This window comes from Neofelis nebulosa, chromosome 4 (genome assembly GCF_028018385.1).
Source record: "Neofelis nebulosa isolate mNeoNeb1 chromosome 4, mNeoNeb1.pri, whole genome shotgun sequence".
NCBI lineage: Eukaryota > Metazoa > Chordata > Mammalia > Carnivora > Felidae > Neofelis > Neofelis nebulosa.
In genome coordinates, this window is record NC_080785.1 from 109586178 (window position 1) to 109610331 (window position 24154).

Genomic DNA, 24154 nt, shown 5'->3' on the forward strand with positions numbered 1-24154 from the left:
TTTATTTCAATTTCATCAATCATTTAAAAAATAAGACACATCTTTTTAAAAAAAATTTTTTAAAGAGTAAATAAGAATATCTCATTATATATCTATGAAGTATTATGTTTATATATATTATATATATTTAAATTATAGTAGAAATACAAGAAATGTTATGGTGAAATCAGATCACTCTCAATTTGTTGGTGTAAGTTGAATTTATGTAATTATTTTGTATTTCAATTTAACAGTAGTAAGAATAGAAATGTTATGTTATTTGGCTTAGGAAACTTCGTAGTTGAGAATTTATGGTAAATTAAAATTTAAATGAAGAAGAGGATAGCTTTCCCTCTCTTTCTAAGTGGTTAATAAAGAAGCAAATTATAGTAAACACATTCATAAAAATATTATGTAGAAATCAAGGCCATAATTATAGGAGATGTGGAAAATTCAAATAATCACAAAACAGAAAACAAAGACAGAGTATAATGTTGCATTCTTGCTATGGTTGTAACAACGTTAATAAATATTGAGGCATCCGGGTGGCTCAGTCGGTTAACTGTCCAACTTCAGCTCACGTCATGATCTCAAGGTCTGTGAGTTCAAGCCCTGCATCTGGCTCTGTGCTGACAGCTCAGAGCCTGGAGCCTGCTTCGGATTCTGTGTCTCTCTGGATTCTCTCTTCGGATTCTGATTCTCTCTTTCTCTGCCCCTCCATGCTCTTTCTCTCATACCACCTCTATAATTTAATGGGAAAATTAGTTAAGTCTTGATATGCATATAAATATATGTTACATATGCTGTAATCTAAAATGGAAAGAGGAAAAGTAAAAGTATGTAAGATAAGACCAACTCCAGTACCACCTCTTTCTGAAACAGCAGTGTCTGAAATAACAGCAGTATCTAAATTACAGGGTGTGTGTGTTTGTGTGTGTGTACACACAAAAGTTCAAACATTCAGAGAAAAATATCTTGAACAAAATATTTCTGCAAACACGTGTGTGTGTGTGTGTGTGTGTGTGTATGTGTGTGCGTGTGTGTGTTTATCTCTATTGGTAAGGGAAAAGAAAAGATGCTCAAAAAAAATAAAGAACAATATATTTCTGAATTATGTCTTTCCAGCTGGGCTTTAGGTTTTGTCTGAAAAAAACATCAAAAACAACTTTTCCAGACAAAAGCTTGAGATAATCAACAGCACCCTCAGGACTTGTTAACAAATGGCCTCTTTCAGGGAAGACAACATTTTGGGTTCAAACTAGAACATTTCCACCAGGGAAAGCTCCCATGAGGTGCAAAATCTTCCTAAGTATGGACATGGAAGAGTCTTTGATGTTGGGGGAATTCTTGCAAATGGGTTAGGAATCACTGAAGAACTCTGATAGGTTAGCGATTTCATTACCTAAAGGAGTTTAATTTCTTGTACATCCTTGCCCAGAATGAAAAAGGAACAATATATATTATATAATATATTATATATATATATATATATATATATATATATATAAGCATTTCACATTAAAAAAAAGATATTTGCAGTATCCAAGTAATTCAGCTAGTGAGTTATTTGCTTAAATTACTAGCATAATTGCTCTAAATTATTTGAAATATGTGTATGATTGCTGTCTGTGTTGTTAATTTTCAGTGTGCAAGTACAACTGTCACAATTTAAAAGCCAAACCCAATGATTTTCAAAGAATTCACACACTTTTCCAAGACTAGTCCCCTCTGCTCCATCTATGGTACTTGGCCATGATGCTGAACTACTCTTTGATCATTTAGCCTTAATCTATCCTTTTAATATCAGAGGAGGAAAAATAATGACGAGAACTACTGATTGAGTTTATTTTTACAACAGCCATGTCTGGCCTTTATAAGGCATTTCCATCAAGGTGGTTTATCTTCACATGGCAATCATTTATAAATGATGACATGGTCGGTAGAGGTGAAAATATTTGTGAAGAAAAATGTGGTTGTATTGGCATCATTAAGAACACGAGATGCAGCTTGTAAATTTGACAACTCCTAAAAATATCTAAGTGTTTCTGCAACAAGGGGAAAAAAAACCCAAAATTGGTGGAAAATAATGTGTTAGAATTTTCTGATTTTCTATTCTAAAACACAGATTCACTTAGTGTTCTTCCAAAGATAGAGAGTCATGTCTTCCTATAAAATGTTATGAGGAACCCTGATGTATGTAAAAAACAAAATCCAGCTGCTTGCTTAATGTCACTTGGGAAATTCAGGGCGCTCTCATTTCTGTGTCCAGAAATATCTTTGTGGAAATTCCAGAGTTCCCAGTATCATACAGTGTAAAGATTGCTGAACTTAATGATTCTACTTCTCTAGCATGTAGATGGCAGAATAATGTCAGTCACTTACTTTTGTTTTGCAAAGTAGTTTCAAGATTGCTGTTACAAGTGAGTCAGTACCCATTCAAATTAAATCTTCATGAAGAGTCCTCTTATACATAATCATCAGAAAATGTTTTATTTTCAAGAATAGCTTAAATTTATTTGCATCTCTTACATTGTAAAGATGAATTTCATTTCCTCAAAAAGATGAAGTTTTTGATATGTTTGAAAATATGGTTAAAAAAAAGAAAATATGGTTTCTAATAGTTTATTTCTCTGAAGGGAGGGAAGGAAAAAATGAACAAATAAAGGGAAAGAAAGAGTGAGTTCAGGACCAAACAATTTAGTTTCAAGCATTTGAGATCTTTTCTACTAAGTTCTTACTTATGTACAACTCTTGAAACTTTTCCCTCAAAATGTGAGTTCTTCTGAGCACTCTCTGCTATAAAATCACTTTTAAGGGATGCCTTCTTTTATTTCCCAGAGAGAGCTGTGTCAGAAATGGGTTCTGATACCTACATAATAAGAGCAGGACTCGTTGGAAACCAGCATGCCATCCTGATACCACCAATATTGCAACATAACTATCATTTCCAAGAGGATATCTGTTCTAAATACGTGATTTTTTTTCTCTTTGTTAAGGATAGGGGCAATAATCCAGTTGAAGCATCTCGAGGATATTTTCATATTTGACTTTCTTTCCCCCCATCCCTCTCTTCCTGTGCAAATTAAAATGCTAGTCTCATTTATCTCAGTCTTTAGAAAAGAAGTTTAGTCTATCTGCCTTTTTGTATGCATATGTAAAGATTTTCCTTATATGGATTCATTCCAAATAAGACTTGTCAAACGTAAAGACACCTTGTGGGGCTAAATAATACTTTAATTTTATTTATTCTAATGGAGACACCCCTAGACATGAAAGAAAACCACATCAAAATACTTTTTAACCTTCTTCAAGGGAACAGTAATTTATAAATATGAATTGTATACCATGCTAGTTTTTTTTTCTTCTTCTCATTTTTATGAAGTGTTTTGCAGGAATTGAGGATTTAGGGTACAGGGTGTAGCTTCTTGCCGATTTTTCAGTGTTCTTCTCTAAAGATTCTTCTTCTGGGCGGGGTAAATTTCCTGTGCATAAACAATACCATGTTTAGATAAAAGCAGAATTTGTTGATGACTAAGTATAAATTTTGAAAGTATAAATTTTGAAAGTAATCCTTGACAACAATTTTAAAGTCTTTTGTAATGTTTTATTGATGAGTCAGAAACTTCTTGATTTCCCCTACTGAAATAAGAGGGCAACTCTTTGCTCAGTAATTATTCCAACCAGCACCAAAAATAATTATCCACTGGAAAACATTCAAAATATGTAATTGCATCTGGCTTGGTGCTTTTGAATCAAAAAAGGTATTCTTCCTTTCTTTTTTTTTAATCTTTATGATATATTTTATTGTATATTTATTTACTTCTGCTCATTTTTTTATTCTTAAAACAGTTTACAATTTTCTCTGTGAAGGTCTTTTACATCCTATATTAGGATAATTCTTTTTTTTTTAATATATGAAATTTATTGTCAAATTGGTTTCCATACAACACCCAGTGCTCATCCCAAAAGGTGCCCTCCTCAATACCCATCACCCACCCTGCCCTCCCTCCCACCCCCCATCAACCCTCAGTTTGTTCTCAGTTTTTAACAGTCTCTTATGCTTTGGCTCTCTCCCACTCTAACCTCTTTTTTTTTTTCCTTCCCCTCCCCCATGGGTTTCTGTTACATTTCTCAGGATCCACATAAGAGTGAAACTATATGGTATCTGTCTTTCTCTGTATGGCTTATTTCACTTAGCATCACACTCTGCAGTTCCATCCACGTTGCTACAAAAGGCCATATTTCATTCTTTCTCATTGCCACGTAGTATTCCATTGTGTATATAAACCACAATTTCTTTATCCATTCATCAGTTGATGGACATTTAGGCTCTTTCCATAATTTGGCTCTTGTTGAGAGTGCTGCTATAAACATTGGGGTACAAGTGCCCCTATACATCAGTACTCCTGTATCCCTTGGGTAAATTCCTAGCAGGCTATTGCTGGGTCATAGGGTAGGTCTATTTTTAATTTTCTGAGGAACCTCCACACTGCTTTCCAGAGCAGCTGCACCAATTTGCATTCCCACCAACAGTGCAAGAGGGTTCCCGTTTCTCCACATCCTCTCCAGCATCTATAGTCTCCTGATTTCTTCATTTTGGCCACTCTGACTGGCGTGAGGTGATATCTGAGTGTGGTTTTGATTTGTATTTCCCTGATGAGGAGCGATGTTGAACATCTTTTCATGTGCCTGTTGGCCATGCGGATGTCTTCTTTAGAGAAGTGTCTATTCATGTTTTCTGCCCATTTCTTCACTGGGTTATTTGTTTTTCGGGTGTGGAGTTTGATGAGCTCTTTATAGATTTTGGATACTAGCCCCTTGTCCGATATGTCATTTGCAAATATCTTTTCCCATTCCGTTGGTTGCCTTTTAGTTTTGTTGGTTGTTTCCTTTGCTGTGCAGAAGCTTTTTATCTTCATAAGGTCCCAGTAATTCACTTTTCCTTTTAATTCCCTTGCCTTTGGGGATGTGCCGAGTAAGAGATTGCTACGGCTGAGGTCAGAGAGGTCTTTTCCTGCTTTCTCCTCTAAGGTTTTGATGGTTTCCTGTGTCACATTCAGGTCCTTTATCCATTTTGAGTTTATTTTTGTGAATGGTGTGAGAAAGTGGTCTAGTTTCAGTCTTCTGCATGTTGTTGTCCAGTTCTCCAAGCACCATTTGTTAAAGAGACTGTCTTGTTTCCATTGGATGTTCTTTCTTGCTTTGTCAAAGATTAGTTGGCCATACGTTTGTGGGTCTAGTTCTGGGGTTTCTATTCTATTCCATTGGTCTATATGTCTGTTTTTGTGCCAATACCATGCTGTCTTGATGATTACAGCTTTGTAGTAGAGGCTAAAGTCTGGGATTGTGATGCCTCCTGCTTTGGTCTTCTTCTTCAAAATTACTTTGGCTATTCGGGGCCTTTTGTGTTTCCACATGAATTTTAGAATTGCTTGTTCTAGCTTCGAGAAGAATGCTGGTGCAATTTTGATTGGGATTGCATTGAATGTGTAGATAGCTTTGGGTAGTATTGACATTTTGACAATATTTATTCTTCCAATCCATGAGCATGGAATGTTTTTCCATTTCTTTATATCTTGTTCAATTTCCTTCATAAGCTTTCTATCGTTTTGAGCATACAGATCTGTTACATCTTTGGTTAGATTTATTCCTCGGTATTTTATGCTTCTTGGTGTAATTGTGAATGGGATCAGTTTCTTTGTCTTTCTGTTGCTTCATTGTTAGTGTATAAGAATGCAACTGATTTCTGTACATTGATTTTGTATCCTGCAACTTTGCTGAATTCATGTATCAGTTCTAGCAGACTTTTGGTGGAGTCTATCGGATTTTCCATGTATACTATCATGTCATCTGCAAAAAGTGAAAGCTTCACTTCATCTTTGCCAATTTGGATGCCTTTGATTTCCTTTTGTTGTCTGATTGCTGATGCTAGAACTTCCAGCACTATGTTAAACAACAGCAGTGAGAGTGCGCATCCCTGTCGTGTTCCTGATCTCAGGGAAAAAGCTCTCAGTTTTTCCCCATTGAGGATGATGTTAGCTGTGGGCTTTTCATAAATGGCTTTTAGGATCTTTAAGTATGTTCCTTCTATCCTGACTTTCTCAAGGGTTTTTATTAAGAAAGGGTGCTGGATTTTGTCAAAGGCCTTTTCTGCATCGATTGACAGGATCATATGGTTCTTCTCTTTTTTTTTGTTAATGTGATGTATCACGTTGATTGATTTGCGAATGTTGAACCATCCCTGCATCCCAGGAATGAATCCCACTGGATCATGGTGAATAATTCTTTTTATATGCTGTTGAATTCGATTTGCTAGTATCTTATTGAGAATTTTTGCATCCATATTCATCAGGGATATTGGCCTGTAGTTCTCTTTTTTTTTTACTGGGTCTCTGTCTGGTTTAGGAATCAAAGTAATACTGGCTTCATAGAATGAGTCTGGAAGTTTTCCTTCCCTTTCTATTTCTTGGAATAGCTTGAGAAGGATAGGTATTATCTCTGCTTTAAACGTCTGGTAGAACTCCCCTGGGAAGCCATCTGGTCCTGGACTCTTATTTGTTGGGAGAGTTTTGATCACTGATTCCATTTCTTCGCTGGTTATGGGTCTGTTCAAGCTTTCTATTTCCTCCTGGTTGAGTTTTGGAAGCGTGTGGATGTTTAGGAATTTGTCCATTTCTTCCAGGTTGTCCAGTTTGTTGGCATATAATTTTTCATAGTATTCCCTGATAATTGCTGGTATCTCTGAGGGATTGGTTGTAATAATTCCATTTTCATTCATGATTTTATCTATTTGGGTCATCTCCCTTTTCTTTTTGAGAAGCCTGGCTAGAGGTTTGTCAATTTTGTTTATTTTTTCAAAAAACCAACTCTTGGTTTCGTTGAGCTGCTCTACAGTTTTTTAGATTCTATATTGTTTATTTCTGCTCTGATCTTTATTATTTCTCTTCTTCTGCTGGGTTTAGGCTGCCTTTGCTGTTCTGCTTCTATTTCCTTTAGGTGTGCTGTTAGATTTTGTATTTGGGATTTTTCTTGTTTCTTGAGATAGGCCTGGATTGCAATGTATTTTCCTCTCAGGACTGCCTTCGCTGCGTCCCAAAGCGTTTGGATTGTTGTATTTTCATTTTCGTTTGTTTCCATATATTTTTAAATTTCTTCTCTAATTGCCTGGTTGACCCACTCATTCGTCAGTGGGGTGTTCTTTAACCTCCATGCTTTTGGAGGTTTTCCAGACTTTTTCCTGTGGTTGATTTCAAGCTTCATAGCATTGTGGTCTGAAAGTATGCATGGTATAATTTCAATTCTTATATACTTATGAAGGGCTGTTTTGTGACCCAGTATATGATCTATCTTGGAGAATGTTCCATGTGCACTCGAGAAGAAAGTATATTCTGTTGCTTTGGGATGCAGAGTTCTAAATATATCTGTCTAGTCCATCTGATCCAATGTATCATTCAGGGCCCTTGTTTCTTTATTGACCGTGTGTCTAGATGATCTATCCATTTCTGTAAGTGGAGTGTTAAAGTCCCCTGCAATTACCACATTCTTATCAATAAGGTTGCTTATGTTTGTGAGTAATTGTTTTATATATTTGGGGGCTCCGGTATTCGGCACATAGACATTTATAATTGTTAGCTCTTCCTCAGGATAGACCCTGTAATTATTATATAATGCCCTTCTTCATCTCTTGTTACAGCCTTTAATTTAAAGTCTAGTTTGTCTGATATAAGTATGGCTACTCCAGCTTTCTTTTGGCTTCCAGTAGCATGATAAATAGTTCTCCATCCCCTCACTCTCAATCTAAAGGTGTCCTCAGATCTCAAATGAGTCTCTTGTAGACAGCAAATAGATGGGTCTTGTTTTTTTATCCATTCTGATACCCTATGTCTTTTGGTTGGTGCATTTAATCCATTTACATTCAGTGTTATTATAGAAAGATACGGGTTTAGAGTCATTGTGATGTCTGTATGTTTTATGCTTGTAGTGATGTCTCTGGTACTTTGTCTCACAGGATCCCCCTTAGGATCTCTTGTAGGGCTGGTTTAGTGGTGACAAATTCCTTCAGTTTTTGTTTGTTTGGGAAGACCTTTATCTCTCCTTCTATTCTAAATGACAGACTTGCTGGATAAAGGATTCTCGGCTGCATATTTTTTTCTGTTTAGCACACTGAAGATATTGTGCCAAGCCTTTCTGGCCTGCCAAGTTTCAAAGGAGAGATCAGTCACGAGTCTTATAGGTCTCCCTTTATATGTGAGGGCATGTTTATCCCTTGCTGCTTTCAGAATTTTCTCTTTATCCTTGTATTTTGCCAGTTTCACTATGATATGTCGTGTAGAAGATTGATTCAAGTTACGTCTGAAGGGAGTTCTCTGTGCCTCTTGGATTTCAATGCTTTTTTCCTTCCCCAGTTCAGGGAAGTTCTCAGCTTTGATTTCTTCAAGTACACCTTCAGCACCTTTCCCTCTCTCTTCCTTCTCTGGAATACCAATTATGCGTATATTATTCTCTTTAGTTCATCACTTAGTTCTCTAATTTCCCCCTCATACTCCTGGATTTTTAATCTCTCTTTTTCTCAGCTTCCTCTTTTTCCATAACTTTATCTTCTAGTTCACCTATTCTCTCCTCTGCCTCTTCAGTCCGAGCCATGGTCGTTTCCATTTTATTTTTCAGTTCGTTTATAGCATTTTTTTCTCTCCTCCTGACTGTTCCTTAGTCCCTTGATCTGTGTAGCAATAGATTCTCTGCTGTCCTCTATACTGTTTTCAAGCCCAGTGATTAATTTTATGACTATTATTCTAAATTCTCTTTCTGTTATATTGTTTAAATCCTTTTTGATCAGTTCGTTAGCTGTTGTTATTTCCCGGAGATTCTTTTGAGGGGAATTCTTCCATTTCGTCATTTTGGATAGTCCCTGGAGTGGTGAGGACCTGCAGGGCACTTCCCCTGTGCTGTCTTAAATAACTGGAGTTCGTGGGCGGGGCCGCAGTCAGACCTGATGTCTGCCCCCCAGCCCACCACTGGGGCCACAGTCAGACTGGTGTGTACCTTCTCCTCCCCTGTCCTAGGGGCAGGGTTCACTGTGGGGTGGGGTGGCCCATCTGGGCTGCTTGCACACTGCCAGGCTTGTGGTGCTGGGGATCTGGCATATTAGCTGGGGTGGATAGGCAAGGTGCACAGGGGTGGGAGGGCAGGCTTAGCTCGCTTCTCCTTTGGTGATCTGCTTCAGGAGGGGCCCTGTGGCAGCAGGAGGGAGTCAGTCCAGCCACTGGAGGTGTGGCTCCACATAAGCACAGGGTTGGGTGTTAGTGGTGCAAGCAAGTTCCCTGGCAGTAACTGGTTCCCTTTGGGATTTTGGCTGGGGGATGGGCGAGGGAGATCTTGGTGGTGAGCGTCTTTGTTCCCCGCCAAACTGAGCTCTGTCGTCCCGGGGCTCAGCAACTCTCCCTCCCATTGTCCTCCAGCCTTCCCACTCTACGAGCAGAGATGTTAACTTATAACCTCCCAGATGTTAAATCTCGCTTGCTGTCGGAACACACTCCGTCTGGCCCCTCTGCTTTTGCAAGCTAGACTCAGGGCCTCTATTTTGCCCGTGGGCTGCCCCTCCACCCCGTCTCCCTCCCACCAGTCCGTGTAGCATGCATCGCCTCTCCACCCTTCCTACCCTCTTCTGTGGGCCTCTCGTCTGTGCTTGGCTCTGGAGACTTCTTTTTGCTAGTCTTCTGGTGGTTTTCTCTCCTATACACCATTTCAACTTCATGATAAATTGTTAGTCTGAGTATCCAACCTTATTCCTTAGAGATTCAGATAACATTGTTCCTGATGAGCAGCTCAAATTTCAGTCACTTGATGTTTTCTGATAAGCCATTTTTTCGCTATGATGTTCCCCTAGCAAACCAGGAGCTTTTCTCAAAAAGAGATAGATACCCCCAGAAGGGGACATAGATTTAGTCTAAAGTCCTAGATGTCTGTGCTATGATTCTCCTACTGGGGCTTGTGAGAGACTTAATGTAACACAGGTATTTCTCACAGGTTTTTCCTGTATTGTTGGATCTACTGGATCATGAAATCTTAAATATAAGTACATACACTAATTTCCAAATTCCCAATATTCACTCCTATCTACTACCCTGAACTCAAATTCACATGTCCAACTGCTGCCTTGACAACTGTGGTTGGATGCGAGAAATCTCAAATCCTACATATTTGAAACAAATTCTTAATTCTCACCTCCAGCCCCAACTAAATTAAAACATGGTCCTCACCCAGTTTTTCTCAAATTTTAAAACTATCCAGTTTTTCAAGACCACCGTAAAGAATACAGATAGACCTTATCATATAGCTCTTTATTAGACAACTGTTTCCATTCTGCCATCCCTCTTCCTTTCTCCACTATATTTTATTTAAGGTTTATTTATTTTTGGGAGAGAGAGAGAGAGACAAAGCACAAGGTGGGGGGGGAAGGGCAGAGAGAGAGAGACACACAGAATCTGAAGTAGGGTCCTTGCTCAGAGCTGTCAGCATAGAACCCAGTCACGGCTTGAACCCACGAAGTGTGTGATCATGACCTGAGCCCAAGTCGGATGCTCAACCAACTGAGCCACCCAGGCAACCCTCCACTATATTTTATTTAAAGAGTCAGAGTGAGTTTTTAAGACATAAGTCAGATTATGTCTAAGAGTTCAACATTTCTTAATGGAATTCCCTCAATATTGGGCATTTAAAACTATTCTCAGAAATTAGGACAATTTGATACATAGGAGACCCTGGTACACAGAATAATGCCCTTCCCAAAGATGTCCATATCACAAACCCAAGAACCTCTTTACATAGTAAAGGAGACTTTGAAGATGTGGCTAAATTAATAATATTGATGGGGAGATTATCCTGGATTATCTCTATAGGTTCAGTATGATGACAAGGGTCTTATAAGAGGGAGATAAGAGGTTTAAAATCAAGAAAGATGTGACAAAAGAAACAGGAGTCCTAGTCAGAAAGAGATCTGAAGACACTATGTTGAGGGCTTGAAGATGGAGAAGAAGCCATAAACCAAGGAACGCAAGTGGTCTCTAGAAGCCGGAAAAGTCTAGAAAACAGTCTCCATTAGATTTTCCAGAAGGAATGCAGATGTGCTGACACCTGGATTGACCTTAGCCCAATGAGACTCATATTAGACATTTGATCTCCAGAACTGTAAAGAGAATAAATATGTGTTGTTTTAGGCCATGAAGTTTGTGGCAATTTATTATATCAGCAATCAGAAACAAACCCAGAGCTTCCTAAAAAATACTGCAAAATGATGAAACTAAATAAATTCTAGTAGAACAATAGCACTTGAAGGGGACTTGAAGTCATAAAATCTGGATTCTATTCCCAGCTCTGCCATATTAACTGCAGAGTCAGGAAAAAACCATGATATTCTTATAAAGTGGAGATGATGCCTCACCTTCTCAAATCTCAGAATCATTAATAGGTGTATTAGTTTCCTATTGCTGCTGTTATAAATTACTACAATCTTCGTGTATTAAAACAACACAATTTTCCTACATTTCTAAAGGTCAGATATCCAAAATTGGTCTCACTAACTAAAATCAAGGTGCTGGCAAGACTGTGTGTTTTTTGGAGGCTCTGAGGGAGAATCCGTTTCCTTGCCTTTTCCAACTTTAAAAAAGGCCACTTGAATTCCTGGGCTCAGTGTCCCTTCCTCCATATTCAAAGGCAGCAGAGCATTTTTAAATCTCTCTCTTCTTCCTTTGACACATTGCCTTCCTGACTCTGATTTTTCTTGCCTCTGTCAGATAAGGACTGTTGTGATTGCATTGGGCTCATTCAAATCATCCCTGGTAGTTTTCCCAGCTCAAGCCCCTTAACTTCATCACACATGGAAAGTCCGTTGTGCCACATAAGGTTATATATTCACCAGTTTTGGGGAAGTAGGATGTGAATGTCTTGGGTGAAGAACATTATTCTGTCTACCCTACAAGGTCTAATAAAATAATCTCTGGACAAATGCCCTGGGGCCTTCAAGCATGAAGCAAATATAGGATAAATTCCAGTTAAAGAAAAACTTCAATTTGGTTTAAAGAGGAGACCTTGAAAAGTCAAGTTTTAGAACTATACTCTTACTTTTCTGTTTATCTTTAGAGTATAATTTTTTTTTAATTATCAGGTGCCTTCTTCATTTCACTGAGTGAGGCTTTCTTAATCACTCATTCACCTTTACCACATAATGCAAAGGGAGATTATGTGCTTCTCTGAACAAAATAATGATCTAATTAAAAATGAAAATCTAAAACCCACATCATACTCTCTAGGAAGCCAATATCACTTACTATTATTGCTGATAGACACTGAAACCATCTTATTCTCTGACAAACAATCACTTCAATTTTCAGGGAAAAAAATGAACTATACCATAATATCCATATTTAAGGTATTTTAAAAATATTTTCCAGGGGCATCTCATCTCAGTACTATGCTTTATTCTGTACTATTTTCCAATAGGTATGTGGCAAAATATTGGTGAGATCAAACTTCTTGGGCTGTGCCTATGTATTATTGTTTGGGTAAGTAGATTGCCAAAATTCATTCATCTGTGAAAAAAGTAGGTGATCCTGTGTAGGTTTTCATCAAACTTCACTGGTCAAAAACAGAGCACCTTTTCATATATAATTATATGGTCTCCGTGCTGGAAAGATACCACAGTCCAATGCTTGCTGAATTTCTGAGTCTCCTTTCCCTTCACCAAAACTCACAAACAGCTTTAGGTCAGGTAGGAGAATGATAAACATTTCTGTAGCATGTGGAAATTTTCTGGGTTCAGTGAGTGGAAGAATACCTTTTTTGAGAATCTGGCTTTTGACCTCCAACTCCAACACAACCCCGAGGTCAAATGCCCTTCAGACCTGTTGAGATGAGCACAGGGTGTTGTATGGAAACCAATTTGACAATAAATTATATTTAAATTTTTTAAAATGTTTAATTAAAAAAAAAATTCAGGATCCTGGGAGGGAAGATGGCGGCGTAGGAGGACGCTGGGCTCACTGCACGTCCTGCTGATCACTTAGATTCCACCTACACCTGCCTAAAGAACCCAGAAAACCACCAGAGGATTAGGAGAATGGAGTCTCCAGAGCCAAGCACAGACAAGAGGCCCACGGAAGAGGGTAGGAAGGGCGGCGAGGTGGTGCGCACTCCACGGACTGGCGGGAGGGAGCCGGGGCGGAGGGGCGGCCCACCGGCCAAGCATAGCCCCTGAGTCTGGCTGGCAAAAGCGGAGGGGCCGGACGGACTGTGTTCCGACAGCAAGCTCGACTTAGCGTCTGGGAGGTCATAAGTTAACAGCTCTGCTCAGAAAGCGGGAAGGCTGGAGGACAAAGGGAGGGAGAGCTGCTGAGCCCCTAGAGGGCAGAGCTCAGCTTGGTGGGGAACAAAGGCGCTCGCCAGCACCATCTCCCCCGCCCATCCCCCAGCCAAAATCCCAAAGAGAACCAGTTCCTGCCAGGGAACTTGCTCGCTCAGCGCAAACACCCAACTTTGTGCTTCTGCGGAGCCAAACCTCCGGCAGCAGATCTGACTCCCTCCCGCTGCCACAGGGCCCCTCCTGAAGTGGATCACCTAAGGAGAAGCGAGCTAAGCCTGCCCCTCCTGCCCCTGTGCACCTTGCCTACCCACCCCAGCTAATACGCCAGATCCCCAGCACCACAAGCCTGGCAGTGTGCAAGTAGCCCAGACGGGCCACGCCACCCCACAGTGAATCCCGCCCCTAGGAGAGGGGAAGAGAAGGCACACACCAGTCTGACTGTGGCCCCAGCGGTGGGCTGGGGGCAGACATCGGGTTGGACTGCGGCCCCGCCCACCAACTCCAGTTATACACCACAGCACAGGGGAAGTGCCCTGCAGGTCCTCACCACTCCAGGGACTATCCAAAATGACCAAACGGAAGAATTCCCCTCAGAAGAATCTCCAGGAAATAACAACAGCCAATGAACTGATCAAAAGGATTTAAATAATATAACAGAAAGTGAATTTAGAATAATAGTCATAAAATTAATCGCTGGGCTTGAAAACAGTATAGAGGACAGCAGAGAATCTCTTGCTACAGAGATCAAGGGACTAAGGAACAGTCACGAGGAGCTGACAAACGCTTTAAACGAAATGCAAAACGAAATGCAAAACAAAATGGAAACCACGACGGCTCGGATTGAAGAGGCAGAGGAGAGAATAGGTGAACTAGAAGATAAAGTTATGGAAAAAGAGGAAGCTGAGAGAAAGAGAGATAAAAAAATCCAGGAGTATGAGGGGAAAATTAGAGAACTAAGTGATACACTAAAAAGAAATAATATACGCATAATTGGTATCCCAGAGGAGGAAGAGAGAGGGCAAGGTGCTGAAGGGGTACTTGAAGAAATTATAGCTGAGAACTTCCCTGAACTGGGGAAGGAAAAAGGCATTGAAATCCAAGAGGCACAGAGAACTCCCTTCAGACGTAACTTGAATCGATCTTCTGCACGACATATCATAGTGAAACTGGCAAAATACAAGGATAAAGAGAAAATTCTGAAAGCAGCAAGGGATAAACATGCCCTCACATATAAAGGGAGACCTATAAGACTCGTGACTGATCTCTCCTTTGAAACTTGGCAGGCCAGAAAGGCTTGGCACAATATCTTCAGTGTGCTAAACAGAAAAAAATATGCAGCCGAGAATCCTTTATCCAGCAAGTCTGTCATTTAGAATAGAAGGAGAGATAAAGGTCTTCCCAAACAAACAAAAACTGAAGGAATTTGTCACCACTAAACCAGCCCTACAAGAGATCCTAAGGGGGATCCTGTGAGACAAAGTACCAGAGACATCACTACAAGCATAAAACATACAGACATCACGACTCTAAACCCGTATCTTTCTATAATAACACTGAATGTAAATGGATTAAATGCACCAACCAAAAGACATAGGGTATCAGAATGGATAAAAAAACAAGACCCATCTATTTGCTGTCTACAAGAGACTCATTTGAGATCTGAGGACACCTTTAGATTGAGAGTGAGGGGATGGAGAACTATTTATCATGCTACTGGAAGCCAAAAGAAAGCTGGAGTAGCCATACTTATATCAGACAAACTAGACTTTAAATTAAAGGCTGTAACAAGAGATGAAGAAGGGCATTATATAATAATTACAGGGTCTATCCTGAGGAAGAGCTAACAATTATAAATGTCTATGTGCCGAATACCGGAGCCCCCAAATATATAACAATTACTCACAAACATAAGCAACCTTATTGATAAGAATGTGGTAATTGCAGGGGACTTTAACACTCCACTTACAGAAATGGATAGATCATCTAGACACACGGTCAATAAAGAAACAAGGGCCCTGAATGATACATTGGATCAGATGGACTAGACAGATATATTTAGAACTCTGCATCCCAAAGCAACAGAATATACTTTCTTCTCGAGTGCACATGGAACATTCTCCAAGATAGATCATATACTGGGTCACAAAACAGCCCTTCATAAGTATATAAGAATTGAAATTATACCATGCATACTTTCAGACCACAATGCTATGAAGCTTGAAATCAACCACAGGAAAAAGTCTGGAAAACCTCCAAAAGCATGGAGGTTAAAGAACACCCCACTGACGAATGAGTGGGTCAACCAGGCAATTAGAGAAGAAATTTAAAAATATATGGAAACAAACGAAAATGAAAATACAACAATCCAAACGCTTTGGGACGCAGCGAAGGCAGTCCTGAGAGGAAAATACATTGCAATCCAGGCCTATCTCAAGAAACAAGAAAAATCCCAAATACAAAATCTAACAGCACACCTAAAGGAAATAGAAGCAGAACAGCAAAGGCAGCCTAAACCCAGCAGAAGAAGAGAAATAATAAAGATCAGAGCAGAAATAAACAATATAGAATCTAAAAAACTGTAGAGCAGCTCAACGAAACCAAGAGTTGGTTTTTTGAAAAAATAAACAAAATTGACAAACCTCTAGCCAGGCTTCTCAAAAAGAAAAGGGAGATGACCCAAATAGATAAAATCATGAATGAAAATGGAATTATTACAACCAATCCCTCAGAGATACCAGCAATTATCAGGGAATACTATGAAAAATTATATGCCAACAAACTGGACAACCTGGAAGAAATGGACAAATTCCTAAACATCCACACGCTTCCAAAACTCAACCAGGAGGAAATAGAAAGCTTGAACAGACCCATAACCAGCGAAGAAATGGAATCAGTGATCAAAACTCTCCCAACAAATAAGAGTCCAGGACCAGATGGCTTCCCAGGGGAGTTCTACCAGACGTTTAAAGCAGAGATAATACCTATCCTTCTCAAGCTATTCCAAGAAATAGAAAGGGAAGGAAAACTTCCAGACTCATTCTATGAAGCCAGTATTACTTTGATTCCTAAACCAGACAGAGACCCAGTAAAAAAAAAAAGAGAACTACAGGCCAATATCCCTGATGAATATGGATGCAAAAATTCTCAATAAGATACTAGCAAATCGAATTCAACAGCATATAAAAAGAATTATTCACCATGATCCAGTGGGATTCATTCCTGGGATGCAGGGATGGTTCAACATTCGCAAATCAATCAACGTGATACATCACATTAACAAAAAAAAAGAGAAGAACCATATGATCCTGTCAATCGATGCAGAAAAGGCCTTTGACAAAATCCAGCACCCTTTCTTAATAAAAACCCTTGAGAAAGTCAGGATAGAAGGAACATACTTAAAGATCCTAAAAGCCATTTATGAAAAGCCCACAGCTAACATCATCCTCAATGGGGAAAAACTGAGAGCTTTTTCCCTGAGATCAGGAACACGACAGGGATGTCCGCTCTCACCGCTGTTGTTTAACATAGTGTTGGAAGTTCTAGCATCAGCAATCAGACAACAAAAGGAAATCAAAGCATCAAAATTGGCAAAGATAAAGTCAAGCTTTCACTTTTTGCAGATGACATGATAGTATACATGGAAAATCCGATAGACTCCACCAAAAGTCTGCTAGAACTGATACATGAATTCAGCAAAGTTGCAGGATACAAAATCAATGTACAGAAATCAGTTGCAGTCTTATACACTAATAATGAGGCAACAGAAATACAAATGGAGAAACTGATCCCATTCACAATTACACCAAGAAGCATAAAATACCTAGGGATAAATCTAACCAAAGATGTAAAAGATCTGTATGCTGAAAACTATAGAAAGCTTATGAAGGAAATTGAAGAAGATATAAAGAAATGGAAAAGCATTCCATGCTCATGGATTGGAAGAATAAATATTGTCAAAATGTCAATACTACCCAAAGCTATCTACACATTCAATGCAATCCCAATGAAAACTGCACCAGCATTCTCTCAAAACTAGAACAAGCAATCCTAAAATTCATATGGAACCACAAAAGGCCCCGAAAAGCCAAAGTAATTTTGAAGAAGAAGACCAAAGCAGGAGGCATCACAATCCCAGACTAGCCTCTACTACAAAGCTGTATTCACCAAGACAGCATGGTATTGGCACAAAAACAGACACATAGACCAATGGAATCGAATAGAAACCCCAGAACTAGACCCACAAACGTATGGCCAACTAATCTTTGACAAAGCAAGAAAGAACATCCAATGGAAACAAGACAGTCTCTTTAACAAATGGTGCTGGGAGAACTGGACAACAACATGCAGAAGACTGAAACTAGACCACTTTCTCACACCATTCACAAAAATAAACTCAAAATGGATAAAGGACCTGAATGTGACACAGGAAACCATCAAAACCTTAGAGGAGAAAGCAGGAAAAGACCTCTCTTACCTCAGCTGTAGCAATCTCTTACTTGACACATCCCCAAAGGCAAGGGAATTAAAAGCAAAAATGAACTACTGGGACCTTATGAAGATAAAGGCTTCTGCACAGCAAAGGAAACAACCAACAAAACTAAAAGGCAACCAACAGAATGGGAAAAGATATTTGCAAATGACATATCGGACAAGGGGCTAGTATCCAAAATCTATAAAGAGCTCACCAAACTCCACACCCGAAAAAAAATAACCCAGTGAAGAAATGGGCAGAAAACATGAATAGACACTTTTCTAAAGAAGACATCCGGATGGCCAACAGGCACATGAAAAGATGCTCAACGTCGCTCCTCATCAGGAAAATACAAATCAAAACCACACTCAGATACCACCTCACGCCAGTCAGAGTGGCCAAAATGAACAAATCAGGAGACTATAGATGCTGGAGAGGATGTGGAGAAATGGGAACCCTCTTGCACTGTTGGTGGGAATGCAAATTGGTGCAGCCGCTCTGGAAAGCAGTGTGGAGGTTCCTCAGAAAATTAAAAATAGACCTACCCTATGACCCAGCAATAACCTGCTAGGAATTTACCCAAGGGATACAGGAGTACTGATGCATAGGGGCACTTGTACCCCAATGTTTATAGCAGCACTCTCAACAAGAGCCAAATTATGGAAAGAGCCTAAATGTCCATCAACTGATGAATGGATAAAGAAATTGTGGTTTATATACACAATGGAGTACTACGTAGCAATGAGAAAGAATGAAATATGGCCCTTTGTAGCAACATGGATGGAACTGGAGAGTGTTATGCTAAGTGAAATAAGCCATACAGAGAAAGACAGATACCATATGTTTTCACTCTTATGTGGATCCTGAGAAACTTAACAGAAGCCCATGGGGGAGGAGAAGAAAAAAAAAGAGGTTAGAGTGGGAGAGAGCCAAAGCATAAGAGACTGTTAAAAACTGAGAACAAACTGAGGGTTGATGGGGGGTGGGAGGGAGGGCAGGGTGGGTGATGGGTATTGAGGAGGGCACCTTTTGGGATGAGCACTGGGTGTTGTATGGAAACCAATTTGACAATAAATTTCATATATTGAAAAAGAAAAAGAAAAAAATGGTGTGTAGGAAATCGGACTCCAGGAAGTCCAAGAAGCACAAGTAATTTGCATCAGCAGAAAATCCAGATTTCTTTGACAGCTTTGCATTGTCTCTTCTCTCCTAATCTTCACCTATATTTTCATGCTGGTTCCTTATGACCACCTAACTGATGAGCAAAACCTTGAACCTGATTCACAGATGGTTTTGTATGATTTTCTGGCACTCACTTGAAGTGGATGGTTGTAGAATTTCGGCCTCTCTTGGTTTTAGCCCTGAAGAATGGTGGTGATGAGAAATTCCTCAAATGGATAGAACTTTAAACAGCACATTTGACTTTGTACTTTGGCTCACATGATAGATAGATACTTAGAAATCGCACTGATATATGGACAGTTGCTAATACAACATGGGTTTGAACTGAACAGGTCTGCTTGTACATAGACTTTTTTCAATACATACAGTATTATAAATGTATTTTCTCTTCTTTATGAATTTCTTAGTAACATTTTCTTTCCTCTAGCCTACTTTATTGCAATGATACAGTATATAATGCATACAGTATACAAAATATAATACCTGTTAATCCACATGTTATCAGTAAGACTTCAGTCAACAGTAGGCTATTAGTAGATAAGTTCGGGGTAGTCAAAAGTTACATGCAAATGTTCAACTGCATGGGGAGCTGGCGTCCCAAGTCCCCATGTTGTTCCAGGGTCAACAACAGTTTGGAGCTGAATCATCAGAGACTTTAAAAGAACAGAGTTGGAAAATGGTGACAAGGTAAACAACTGATAGAAAAATCTTGTTTTTAATTGAATTTTTATGCTTTCCTGGTGTGTTTCCTTTTTAAAGTTCTATATAAATTTTCCCCTAGTGATTTAGAAGACATAATCTATTTTTGAATTCTAATGATAGTTTTCTTTAACTTTCCAGTAATATACTAGAATCCACATTTGTCTACAATATTAACCAAAATAATTTCACAACAAACACTGGCTAATCTTAACAAAAAAATTTAGTCCAGTCTTATTTCCCCTTACAGAATCAATAAGGATTCTCATAATAATGACCTTGAGTTATGAAGATACAATTCAATTATGTTAATATCATCTGGTTAAGAGGTGAAGATTTTCATTAGATAAAAAGATATTATCAGAAAAATTGAAATAAAAATGAAGTATTGGAGCTAAAAAGTCACCTTTCTGTCATACCTCATTCTGAGGTAATGATGAAAAAAATTAGTTACACTAATAAACTCCCCATGTCCATATGAATTTGCAGTATTTGCTTAACAAAACAAATTCTGAAGTCTTTGCAAGTTTTCCATTAATAACACTAGAGAAGTCCACCAAATCTTTTGTAAACTATGGATAATTTTTGGTTTCAGAGTTTTGGGCTTGAGTAAATCTCAAGTGTGATAATGTGGACTTCTAAGGTAAATGTTAAAGTGGTGGAGACACTTCATGAAGACTGAATATGTCATTTGACCTCTTGGTGACTCTGGTCTCATTCATAAATTGGAGTTTATATTGAAACACTGCTGGGAGTATGATGATGTAATTGGCTCCAGAGCTCTCCAGAGTTCCCTCCAAACAGAGTATGGAAGATGCCTGGTGCCTGAACCAAACCATCAGGAAAACAATGGTGATGAGGAAACAAATCTGAAGAATGAAAAATAGCTGACAGAATCTAGCAACTACTCGGAATAGGAACTTAAGATACACACTCAAACAATGGCCAGTCTGTTTCGATATAGAGTTAGTTCTTCTCTGTTTTTTTGGTGAAAGTTTACTGCATTTCTTTACACCAGTATCCTCTGCCCTCATATTTTAAGCATAAAAAGAAACTTTAGACAGCTAACTTGAACACTGTCACACAAACAGCAACTTCTCTTGCAAACCTGTCTCAAATATTTCACTGTAAATCAGTTTGGGAAGCACAGAGGGATACGGCATCCACAACTACTTCAGTCAGTGTCTTATAATTGTATTATCCATCGTTATGTTTCCAAGTATAGATAGACCTGTAAGAAGCAGGATGAACACACATGCTTCAAACTGCTTTATCAAAAGTATTGGATTGGCTCAGTCTTTTAATCAAATTTCATCTACCCAAAGCATCAATATATGCACAGAAGAAAATGTTACCAGAGATTTTAACACATTTTAACTCTTTTGTAGGAGAGCTGAAAAACAACTGGAGGACAGAACTAGTAAGATGGCTGTGCTATTTGCATCCCATTTAGAATTTTAATTTCTATCTGAATTGGTTTTCCTGTTTACCAATTATTTAATCCATTTTGAAAGTTTCAAAGAGTCTTTAAAACTCGAGAATTTGAGGTCCTTTGTGAGAGCAGCCTTCTGAGAGCATGAAAGCCCTGTGATTGCTTTCTCTTTAGGTCTGGAAACTAGCAGAGCACTTTGGAGTCAGAAGTCACATACAAAGAATAGAGCCTGACTTAGAATTTTGTGGAAAGGGTGTTTAGAAAGTGAATAAAACTGGAATTTATAAGCTGCACAAGATTAGCTGGTATGGCTGTTTACATTAAATGTCTCCAGCCTCTTGCAGGTTAGGTGATATCCTCCAGCTTCCTGCTGTTAAAGTAAAACTCGTCATTCTTGACAAGTCTTGTTACAAAACATAATCCCAATTGCTTTGTAAAAGTTAAATAACCAGATTGCAAATCAAAACAAAACCCTGAAATAGGAGCCTTGAGAACAATAATTTTACAAGTATCTTTACTTCTCTACTTAAAAAAAAAAATGGTTGGGAATTGGTGAACTATGAATAACTGGAAGTAAGACCAAGAGAGGAGAAATAGACAATAGAGATACTCATATTCTGCTGAAGATGACAGTTGGTAAATACTACCTTTTGGGAATAATTGATCATTTCCTCTAGTGGAGTGCCTTGTTCTTTAGTAATTAAGGGCACAGAGGGTAAACCTCATTCCTGAGTATTAGCAACTCAGCCAAAATGCCTTTCTTAGAAATTTTTGTTACACTGTTCTAGATTTCCCATTTCTTTTAGTGCTGTGGTCAGAGAGACAATAGGGAGATCTACTTTATAATCAGCATACATTATATGGGTTCTGGGGTCCTCCAATTAAGCTGCCAATCAGACATTCAGTGAGCTAATTTCCCCTGAGCTCATATTATAAATATTGGGAGAAAAATGAAAAACGCAAAGGTGTGGTCCTTACCTTTAAATATGTAATAGTCTAACAAGGAGAGTACACATAAAACGTTCCAAAGAAACTAGCTCAGTGAATGTATTCTTTTGTGTATTTCACACACAAAAAATTGTGGGCTTTGGAAGAAAAGCTCAGATTGACTGCAGTCTCACGTGGTCTAGTGCATTAGTGTGTGTGGATGTGGGGTTGATCGGGAGTGGAACTGGATATCTGTTCCACACGGCCACTCCACCTCTGGGGTCCACAGCATATTCTTTGCCTTGGGTGAGGATTTGCACTGGGGAAAGGGCACTCAGTATCATAGTTCATTTTAGGTGGGGTTGGGCATGAAGGGTATCTGCATGTCACCTGGGCACAGTCCCATGACGTAGGCATCACTCCTTTTGATCAACCAGAGGTGTGTTGGCTATTCTTAGGGTGGGTGGCTTCCGGACCACAATGAGAAGGACAACTGTTAAAGCTCTTTGGTACCGGCATTTTACTGGGCTACTTACATGGAGACTGCACCTCAAAGTACTGGTCTGGCTCCCTGGTGGTATTGACAGAGAAAGTTTTCTGTTTGGGGCCAGGCAATTGCTTGAGCAAGTCTTCCTGTGCAGTTGGTCCATCCAGGTGGGGTTCCATAGTTCCAGGACTCCTACCCCTCTACCTGCTCATGCTTCTCCAATATTCTCCAATATTATCCAGACCCTGATACATTTATCAGTTTCCATGGGTCAAGGAAAACTAACTCTTGGTGATCAAAAATTTAAATATTTTTCATTATTATTGTTTCATAACTGGACGATTGCTCTTGAAAACAAAACCAAGAACCAGACTCTTTTATTCTCTGCTTCTTTTGTAAATAAATCCTCTTCTGAAACAATGATGTGTCTCCTAACCTTAAAAAGGGGAGTGTGGGGGTGCCTGGATGGCTCAGCCGGTTAAGCATCCTACTTCAGCTCAAGTCATGATCTCACAGTCCAGAGTTCGAGCCCTGCATCAGGCTCTGTGCTGACAACTCAGAGCCTGGGGTCTGCTTCAGATTCTGTGTCTCCCTCTCTCTCTGACGCTCCCCTGCTTACTCTCTGTCTCTGTCTCTGTCTCTGTCTCTCTCAAAAATAAACATTAAAAAAATTTAAAAAGGGGAGTGTGGTGGTGTAGTAGAAAGTAAAGGGGAAAATAACACTGGTTAATCAATAAATGTTATTATACTACAGTTGTAGTGAAGAATTTCATGTATCCATGTGTTTTTATTTTTATTTATTTTTTAATGTTTATTTAGTTTTGAGAGAGATACAGAGACAGAGTGCAAGTGGGGAAGGGGCAGAGAGAGAGAGGGAGACACCAAATCCGAAGCAGGCTCCAGACTCTGAGCTGTCAGCACAGAGCCCGATGAGGAGATAAAACCCATAAACTGAGATCATGCCCGGAGCCGAAGTTGGACGCTCAACAGACTGAGCCACCCAGTCGCCTCTCATGTATCCATGTGTTAAGGATTTGGGCAATTCTTATAAAAACCAAAAGAAACATGTATAGTGAGATTAAAAATGAATGAGAAATGAAGAGGTTTTGATTTTTATTCTAGCACTCTGGTCACAAGTTCTGGGGCAAAATATTCAATGTCTATAAACTCTAGAATCTTCTTAACAAATGTGTATAATAATTATGAATCATGCCTGTGACCTGGGAGGTGGTATTATATTGTGGCTACAGGAATTCAAAGTCAGTCTAGCTAGTTTTGAATATAGCCTCTATCTTTTTTAACTGTGAGATTTGACAAATTATGCAATTTTCCTAAACCCTAGTTTCTTCAAGCGAGTTGTATTTAGGACCAAATGTTCATGCATATTTATATGTATGATTAGTATATAGTATTTATATACATATGATTATATATAGTATTTATAGATATCCCTGACACATAAAGAAGTCATTCAATAATTAACTATTATTGTTCTTACTGCCTTACTCCAAGTAGTAAATGGGTTCACACACACAAAAATGTGATGTACATTATGAGATTCCATATAATCATATTTTAGACATTTTGGTAGGTTTTGCTCTAAAATCACTTATACATGAG

At 39.0% G+C, this 24154-nt stretch overlaps 1 protein-coding gene across 1 annotated transcript in view; it reads right to left on the reverse strand.

Moving 5' to 3' along the window:
* The window catches only part of LOC131508579 (nuclear pore-associated protein 1-like), a 38908-nt gene extending 16195 nt beyond the window's left edge, over positions 1-22713 (reverse strand). Inside the window, exons 1-2 of the mRNA XM_058723564.1 lie at positions 22584-22713; positions 22242-22366 (exon numbers count right to left, since the gene is read on the reverse strand). Of these exons, the coding sequence (XP_058579547.1) occupies positions 22242-22366; positions 22584-22713 (255 nt within the window). The remainder of the gene's footprint in view (positions 1-22241; positions 22367-22583) is intronic.
* Between the last annotated feature and the right edge of the window lie 1441 nt (positions 22714-24154).